General features: G+C 53.1%; 3 protein-coding genes across 3 annotated transcripts; 1 reads left to right on the forward strand and 2 right to left on the reverse strand.

The window, feature by feature from the left end:
* Nucleotides 1–224: 224 nt before the first annotated feature.
* AYO21_07180 (hypothetical protein) lies at nucleotides 225–3,623 on the reverse strand (the record flags this gene model as incomplete). The annotated part of the gene is made up of 2 exons (XM_022657137.1): nucleotides 225–363; nucleotides 415–3,623. The coding sequence occupies 2 exons, from the start codon at nucleotides 3,621–3,623 to the stop codon at nucleotides 225–227; spliced, it is 3,348 nt and encodes a 1,115-aa protein (XP_022510626.1).
* Nucleotides 3,624–3,833: 210 nt separating this feature from the next.
* Nucleotides 3,834–5,204, reverse strand: AYO21_07181 (hypothetical protein; the record flags this gene model as incomplete). The annotated part of the gene is made up of 1 exon (XM_022657138.1): nucleotides 3,834–5,204. The coding sequence occupies one exon, from the start codon at nucleotides 5,202–5,204 to the stop codon at nucleotides 3,834–3,836; it is 1,371 nt and encodes a 456-aa protein (XP_022510627.1).
* Nucleotides 5,205–6,624: 1,420 nt separating this feature from the next.
* Nucleotides 6,625–8,479, forward strand: AYO21_07182 (hypothetical protein; the record flags this gene model as incomplete). The annotated part of the gene is made up of 3 exons (XM_022657139.1): nucleotides 6,625–6,917; nucleotides 6,970–8,354; nucleotides 8,421–8,479. 3 exons carry the CDS (start codon nucleotides 6,625–6,627, stop codon nucleotides 8,477–8,479), a joined length of 1,737 nt encoding a protein of 578 aa, XP_022510628.1.
* Nucleotides 8,480–9,146: the final 667 nt, after the last annotated feature.

Consider the following 9,146-nt stretch of genomic DNA (forward strand, 5'->3'; position numbering starts at 1 on the left):
TTTGGCGGGTAGATCAATCCACTATAGTAACAATCATGTAATTATGTATCTTTTTGTTTCTTTCGTCAGACTGCGTTCAGTTCGTCAAATGCCGTCGTGTAAATCCCGTACGAAGGACGGCGCTAACATTTTTGGATATATTCACTCAAAAATGTCCCTTGGGATTCCCTTGGGATTCCCCGGGAGGCGTAAAAGTTGTTGTCATGTGTACATCGAGGTCATATTCAACCGCCTAGCCCAGCACCGTCAACGTTTCTCAGCTTCGCAGCCAATGTGGTGTCGTAGAAGTTGTAGTATGGGTCGGGGATACAAAAGGTAGAATGTCGAAGCAGGGTGTCGGCTGTCGGTCGATCGGTCGGGTTGCTGTTTATCCATTAGTACACGATAAATCCATGGCCAGCGGTCAAGACTTACACTTGGAAGCAGTCATACATGAAGTTCAGCCCGTCAACCGAAGCTGTCGACTGTACGTCTTCAGGAATAGGCGGTGCTTGGCTGAGACTTCCCAGCTTGAAGATGGCACCAATGGCTTCTTCTCGGCTCCATGGTCGCTTTCCCGCAAACATTTCCAAAACCACACAACCAAGCGACCAGATATCGACTTTGGCACTATAACCCTGGCCGTGGGATCGGATCACTTCAGGGGCCATCCAGAACACCGAGCCTTGCATACTGTTGGTAACGTCGTTGCCGTAGATGTTGTCAGACTTTTTAGAGATGCCAAAATCCGAGATCTTGCATGTGCCATCAAGGTCGAGGAGGATGTTGTCAGCTTTCAAATCACGGTGCAGAATGCCTTCTTGGTGGAGGTATGCCAGTCCTTCCAGGGTTTGTCGCGTAAGTGATCGCACCACAGACTCCTCAAACTTTCCATGCTTGCGCAGACAGCTGCCGATGGAGCCACCAGGAATGTACTCGAGATAGATACTGATAGAGAACTGACTCCGTTCGCAAGCAAGGTATTGCACAATGTTAGGATGCTCAAGATGCTGCATAGTGTCGATCTCTTGGTCCAGAGCGGCAACCATTTCTTTGATGCGATCTTTGTCTTGACCCGCAGCTTTCTGATTGACCTCGACCTGTTTGACGGCCAGGAACTCACCGGTTGTCGCATTCATGCCGAGGTACACACGTCCATAGGTGCCCTTGCCGATAAGTTGACCGCGAATGATTTTGAAGGTTGCCTGCCGCTTGGGCGTCTCGTCCGTGGGAACTTCTTCTTGGGGAATAGGATCAAGCGTGGACAATCGACTGCCTGGTTTTGGTCTGATCTGCACGATATGCGCACCAAACATCTTCGTAGACTTCCGGCGAACAATGCTGCTTGCATTATTCTGTTCCACGCGAGCAGCAACCGAAGGGCCTCGCTTGATGTCGTTGCGCTTCTGAGCGACCTCACGAATAGACTTCATCCTAGAAATGCCTCCTGTCGCTTTGCCAACTTGCCTCTGTGCAACACTTGCAACCTTATCACGATCCTTTGCCTTGAGAGTGGACTCGTCAGACCCCAGAGTATCCGATTCGCTCTTACGGCTGAACTCAAGATCCAGTCCAGCGGTGCCAAAGGTCACACTGGTGGAAGGTCCCTGGAGGGCGTCAAGAGGATCCTGATCCGTCGTCCTCATGGGTGAGTTGTTGTCGCCTTTCTCTTCTAGGTACGGCTTATCGAGATCAACGCCTGGGAAGAATTCGTCGAGATGATGAACGACATTTTCCACCGCCGGTCGATTCGCCCAGATGTCACTGATGAAGGAATCTCTCCTATTCATTCGGTCATCTGGTGACTGGGCAGATCCACTGAAGCTGCCGTCGGAGAGACTGCGGTCGTAGCCCTCTCCACTGGCCGTGGCGCTATCGTCGCCAGTGTTTTGCATGCCACTGGATGAGCTTGGCGACTTGAACCGTACGTTCTTGCTGATATTTTGGTCCGTATCCACCGTCAATGTAGGTCTCTGATCTTTACTGCGTAACGGCATATCGTCCTTAGACAAGGACTTATTTGTCAGGGGGATTGCGAACAGCCCATCATCCGAGTCATCGTCCGAATCATCCTTGAGCGGATGGGGCGAAGGAGCAAAGGAAACGTTGGTCTCTTTGAATTCAAGATCGGGTCCGTACGACTTTCGGGTTTGCAGGAATGGCCGTGGTGCCGCCTCAGTCGAGGGACTGACCGCCGGTGAAGGACCAAAGCGCCGAGCACTCTCCAAAGCAGCATTCCGCGCCCGGCTCTCTTGGTTGGTATCGGCGAAACCTTCTTCATAGTTAGGAACTTTGAACAGCATATCACCTTTGCCCCGTGTAAAGTCGGGACGAAAGGACCCACCTGAATTACTGCGACTGAATTCAACACCCCTTCTATCCTGTTGCGGCCCTTGGCTGCCCAAAGTGGCTGGAGCGCCAGCCATCTTGCCAACATTGGCCAACGCGGCACCAATGCCACCAGAAGGAAGGGCCACGAAAGCAGCTTTCTTCTTTGCACGCTCTGCGTCCTCTTCAGCAATGGGATCAGAGATTCGCTTCAAGGCATCGAGGGACGATCGATTGCCAGATCCTTTGGCCCGAAGAGAATTGACCTTGGTCAGCGTGGTGGATTCCGCAGGTGCTGTGGGTGGCCGTCGGACTGGCACAAGATTTTCGACCTTCTTCTCTTCGAACGGTGAGAGGCGGGGACTGTCAAAGTCTATGACCGTGCTTCCTCGAATTCCGCCGCCACTGTATGTGGAAGTCGACTCCTTTTGAGCTCGACGAGATTCCAGGTACGCCCTTTGTTTAGCCTCCGTCTGTCGTCGATATTCTTCAGCCTGCTTTTGCATGAGAGCAGGGTCAGTGACCAGCGATTCGGCTACTGGAGATGTATACCCATTGCGACTGATGCCACCAGACGAGTTTGATTTGACCATGGGTGGAGCTCTTTCGACCTGGCCCTTTTGGCCAAAAGAAACCCCGAGACCAGCTGACTGAGTCGCCGAGCCAGGAACTGCGGAAAGTGTAGGACTCTGGACGTACAGCTTGAAGCTGCCTAGGTTATCTGTCCGGTTCCGTATGGCGACAAGCATACCGTCCGAGAGTGCCGTTTCGTGCTCTGTTTGACCGGGCTCGGTGATAAAAATCTGTGCATATTCGGCGTCTGGTATCCCAAGCTCGATACAGATGAGACTGCGAAGGGCGATGGCCGTCTCCACTTCCGTAACGTCCACAAGCCGGTAGTTCCAACCGTCTGGCGTCACAAAAATGTATCTTCTTGATACATTGGGTCCTCGACGACCGGCTATCAGTGCCTTCTCATCTTCACTCGTGACAGAAGCGGGGCGTTGGAATAGTGCCGAGTCGCTACCATTCGCGCTTGGTCTTGCAAATAGCTTTAATGGACCAGGGCTTGTCGGTGACTCCAAAGGATGTTCATCTGATTGGGGCTGATTGTGCTCATGCCTCTTCCTCATAAACTTACTGAGAAAGCCTTTGCTGTGATCTTTGCCTCCCGGACCCGGGGCATAGTCATTGCTCCAAGTCCTGTGAGATTCTAGGGGTGAAGGTCTGGTCATCTCTTGTGCGTCACGCCTATCTGCATAAAAGCGTTCTGAGCCTCCAGACGACGTGTTGCTCCTCTCATAGGGACCTTGCATGTTGACATTCGAGCGAGAGTGGCTTGATGCTTTGAGCATAGAATCGGTGCTGTTGCTCTTGCTATGATCTGGTCGCTGTGTCTGAGAAGAGGTACTTGTAGCCGAAACAGGGATTGCACTTCCAAGACCCGGGCTGGCACTGGGAGAGGCATCAAACGTCTTGGGCAACAGATTCGTGGAACCATCGCCCGAAAGATTGGGGCTATGTCGTCATCGACTGTTCATGCTGGTCAGAACGCCCCTTGTGTAATCTGTGCGCCCGGCGCCTGGAAAATTGTCTGCTGGCCGTGGGTCGCTTGGGGTTGAGGAAGCGCTACTATGTTTGCTGAGAACAGGCATGGTACTACTTCGACCCTGTGAATTTCGAGGCCCTAATCCTGTCGGGAATTGCGGAGGCATCTGCTTGCCAGGGCTTCCTTCTGGACCAGCCGTTCCAGGCGCGCTACCAAATTCAGATCGGGGAAGATGAGGCGAAGTTTCCAGATTTCCCTCCGTTGACGCACTCGGAATCATACCAGACTCTCGCCTCCGATGACCAGTGCCTGCGCTGGCTGGACCCTCACCTCCCTGTTCGACGAGGCGAGAGATTAGCTTCCGTAATCTCTTGCCCTCTTCCCGCTCGCGAGCCTGGTCCCAACCAGTATTGCCGCTCGAACAGACCTTTGCGAGCTGTGGGTAAATGGTCTGATGCATCATGCCTAAATTCCCACGGCCATTTGGTCCCCGGCCAAGGTCGAGAAAGTCGGAGCCTTGCAGCTTCAACAACCTAAAGGTCTCCTGCCAATCATTTGAGAATCCATTCGCAGCCAGCCAAGCAAGGACACGATCCAAGGGCCACTGTGAAGACAACTCGGCCGAGTTGCTTCCCGTGACGGCAGCACTGTGCGCTCGCTGTCGACCCTGGTCGGTGCTTGATTGCTGATTGACCAAGGTTGCGGTTGGGGGTCCTGGAGAGATGGGTTCGTTGATCTCGCGAAGGGGTAAAGTGAAAGCGGCCCTATTTGAAGAAGCGGAGGCTGCCCGATTTTCTCTATTGGCAATATCCGGATTCGGATGTATCGGATTGGGATATGAGTAGCTATGTGAATTAGTGGAAGTGTCAGAATATTTCTGATCTGAGTGAGACAATGAAGGCTCGGAAGTGAATTGGGCATCATATCGCGAGTATGAAGAGTAATCGTCGAGGGGTGGAATGCCGACGCCGGGCCCAAACGAATCCCCAGTGGGAATAAATGTGGCGGACAGGATGGGCTTGTCATTCTGCGGAGGCGGCGGCGGAATATTCAGCTGTCGCATACCGTAGGATAGGTGTTGTCCCTGTCCCTGGGTATGATTTGTTGGCGGAGGAGGTGGTATATTCTGGCCCAAGCCTGATCTTCCCCATGGCTGCTGCCATCCTGCGCCTGGCAGCCCGAAAACTGTCCCAAGGGGTAGGGCGGAGGGATGTGGTCCCGGTGGAGGGGGAGGAAGATTCGATTGAAGATACGGTCGCGGAGGAGGCGGTGGAAGATGGCCTAGAGTGCCTTGTCCCGGGGGCGGGGGAGGCCCAGGTATATATTGTTGTTGTCTCTGGTTATCCATTATCTGGCCGTTGGAGACCATCCTTCAAAGGTCGGTCGACTGCTTAGAGGTGAAGCAAGCACCAAGTATGACTCGACCCCAACAAAGCCAGGTGGCTATGTTTGCAGTCGGATAGACGAGAGTTTTATTGCCTGTAATTCCAGTTTTCCTAGCTTTTTTCGGGACCTCGACTCTCACGGTCGCAAGTCTGACACAGCTCCTCAATGGACTCTATCCACGGCACTTTTCGGCTTCGAGTCGAGCAGAGCGACGAGGCGCACGCCTGGACAAAGCGCAATGTCACAGACACATGATAGACGGAGTGAGCTCGCTAGCAGACGGACTAGTGAACAGATAAAAAGGCGAGGGAGCGGCGTCGACGACTGATACAAAGTAAAGCAAATGGTTGGTGTTTGTAGAACTGAGGGAAGGGCGGAGACTCCCACGTGCAGTTGGTGACAGCGACGGGCGACGTGCGCTGATATATCCGCAGAAGGTGCCGTCGGCGTCTTAACTATGGGTGAGAGTGGTGTAAGCGGAACAGGATGTCGACGACAGTGAGAATTGAGAAGGTCGCAGTCCGAGCGCAGTTGAACTGGGGTATGGGATGAGTGGCTGATGAGCGGCAACCTGTGATTTGGGGCCGAAGGAACAGAGAAGGCTGACCTGGGCAAGCCTACAAAGCCGGAAGAGGCTAGATTGGGGCTAATGAGGCTGTCGGCTGGTATGCCCAATGGAGGTGGCGGAATAAGCGCGTACCTGGAGGGAAAAGGCCTCGAGGGCATCGGAGCCCAACTACTGGCTCCCGCCCCAAAACGATGAACAAATACCTGTGCACTGGGCGCTGGCTAGTGGGGGTAACCTTGATAGGGACCTCTTTACCTAGAGTTACCCACCTGGGCATGGTTGGCGTGCCCAAGGGCCTCGGCGTGCTAGGTAGGCACTGTACTTGTTTGGTTTGGAGGTACGAGTAAGCTTTGCTCCCAGATAACCCAGCTGCCAGCAATATTTATACGCAGTGCCACGTTTCTCCCCAGCAGGTTGCACAACAGCCCTGGCGGCCGTGGCAGCTTAGAATGCCTCACATAAGGATGCACCAGATGCTTCGTTCGAATTATCACAAGCTTTTGCTCCGGCGTGGTGGGCTGATGTTGCGCGTCACATCATACCACACTTGCATCACAAAGCATCATGATCCCAGCTTTTTCCCTGTTACATCTGCTTCTCGTTGACCGTAAAGTTCATCTCAACATTCTTGCCGGCCTTCCGCTGCAGACCTCAATGCTTATCATGCCCGATGCGATCGGAGCATCTCGTGAATTTCTTATAAAATCTACCTCATCCCCAGCTCTCTGGACGTAGTTTTCTGTCCACCGTCTCTCAATTGATTTTTCTTCTTCTTCTCCGTGTCCCTCCTCTTGTAGTGTGCTCGTCCTCAATCATGGCCGATCTGACCGAAATGCTGAGAGAGCCCGTGGATGTCGCTACTTATCTCTTCACTAGGCTGAAGCAGATGGGCATCGACTCTGTCCATGGACTTCCGGGTGATTTTAATCTGGTGGCTCTGGATTATCTCGAGGGCTGCGGTCTTCAATGGGTGGGAAACTGCAATGAGCTCAACGCAGGCTACGCCGCCGATGGCTATGCTCGAGTGAAAGGGATATCAGCTATTATCACCACCTTTGGAGTGGGGGAGCTGTCTCTGCTCAATGCAACCGCGGGAAGGCGAGTCACGTGGTCTCGGAATGGCTGTCTCTGATACAACTCACTAACTTGTTCATTCCAGCTTTGCCGAGTTTGTGCCAGTGGTGCATATCGTCGGGACACCTAGTACCATATCTCAGAAAAATGGCATGCTTCTGCATCATACCCTGGGCAATGGTAACTTCAATGTTTTCGCCGAGATGGCCGCCCATGTGGCAGTCAACGTCGCCAAATTGAAGGACCCTCGCGATATTGCCTCACAAATCGACAATGCGTTGCGCGAGTGCTACCTTCTCAGTCGGCCCGTTTACCTGACGCTCCCGACAGACATGGTCAAACGGAAGGTTGAGGGCCAAAGACTCAAGACCCAACTGGACCTGAGCCCGCACAAGAATGACCCCGAAAAGGAAGAGTACGTGGTCGATGTGATTCTGAAGTATCTCACCGCGGCCAAGAACCCCGTCATTCTGGTCGACAGCTGCGCCATTCGTCACCGCGTGCTGCCCGAGACCCACGAGCTGGTCGAGAAATCGGGTCTGCCGGTGTTCGTGGCGCCCATGGGTAAAGGAGCCGTCGATGAAACCTTGCCTAATTTCGGCGGTATCTATGCAGGAGCTGCGTCCAACCCTGGAGTCCAGGAGCGTGTTGAAGGGGCAGACTTGCTCCTGTCCATCGGCAGCGTCAAGTCCGACTTCAACACGGCCGGATTCTCCTACCGAACCTCGCAACTGAAAACCATCGACTTTCACAGTACGTACATGCGAGTGCGGTGGTCAGAGTACCCCGGGGTTGGCATGAAAGGCGTCCTCCGCAGACTCATCGACCGACTACCCAAGCTCGATGTTCAGCCTGGACCTACATTACAACAGAAACAGATCCCTGAAGATGAAAATCCCAACGACACTGCCATCACGCACCGTTGGTTCTGGCCGCGGCTGGGACAGTGGCTGCGTGACGGTGACATTGTGCTCACCGAGACTGGAACGTCCAACTATGGCATATTTGATACTCGATTCCCTCCAAATGTGACGAACATCAGCCAGATTCTATGGGGAAGTATTGGATATGCAACCGGCGCCTGTCAGGGTGTAGCATTGGCCGCCAAAGAGCTCGGTGGTAACCATCGGACAATTCTCTTCACTGGCGACGGTAGTTTCCAGCTTACATGCCAGGAAGTGAGCACGATGATCCGGCATAATCTCAACCCAATCATCTTCATTGTCTGCAACAACGGCTACACCATTGAACGCTTCATCCACGGTATGGAAGCCGGCTACAACGACATCCAGAATTGGAAATACAAGGATCTGGTCCCAGCCTTTGGAGCAGCAGAAGGCAGCTACAAAACATACCAAGTCAGGACCAAGGACGACATCCATGCCTTGTTTCAAGACGAAACTTTTTCAAAAGCTCCCTGTCTGCAGTTGGTCGAAATGTACATGCCGTGGGATGATTCGCCTGCAGGATGTAAGTCCTCTCTAACCATTCGTCCCCTTTCTCGCTTGGGAGAGAAGATGCTAACGAATATACCAGTGTCTGTGACGGCAGCTGCCAGTGCTCGGAATAATGCCAAAATGCTCGAGACTTCTTAGATGTTCAAAATAGACACGGTGGAAACGGACACGCAGAACAGGCTCGCGTAGGCTGGAATGGACGGTATATAGACAAGGCTGGTAATATCTATTATCGCTCTTCTGCTCTTCTGAGCCTATCGCGGCAGGCTGCAGCGATTATCAGGCAACATGACTGTTGCTTTTCTGCGTTTGTGGTGCCTGGAATGTTGAGCCCGAAGCTCGCCTAATGCTACCTGCGGGCTTTGTTGTAACTTTGTTGTAATCAAGCAGCCCCAGGCCTTGTGATTGGGTCGATAATTCAGACCCTGGCCAACTAGCGGATACACGGTCTCGAGGCTCAGTCACACACCCCCATGCAACACAGAACCGAGAAAGACGCAGAGAGACAGAGAGAGCGAGCGAGAGAGAGAAAGACACCTGAATCATTTCATCCTCTCCTACTGTTGACTGGCACGAGAAGACCGTCGGCGGTATCATATCCCGAATGTTTTGTTCTGCATCGGCATCTATGTGCTGTAGAGATGCTTCCATAATGTCCTCGACGCATAGCGGATGTCCTGGCTATCGGGCTACCTCCCATCAACAAACCCATCACGCTGTCAGGTGAGAGACTGTGTGTGTGTGTGTGTGTGTGTGTGTGTGTGTGTGTGTGTGTGTGTGTGTGTCGTGGTGACATGTCGACATG

The sequence above is a fragment of the Fonsecaea monophora genome, assembly GCF_001642475.1.
Source record: "Fonsecaea monophora strain CBS 269.37 chromosome Unknown Scaff53, whole genome shotgun sequence".
Classification (NCBI taxonomy): Eukaryota; Fungi; Ascomycota; class Eurotiomycetes; order Chaetothyriales; family Herpotrichiellaceae; genus Fonsecaea; species Fonsecaea monophora.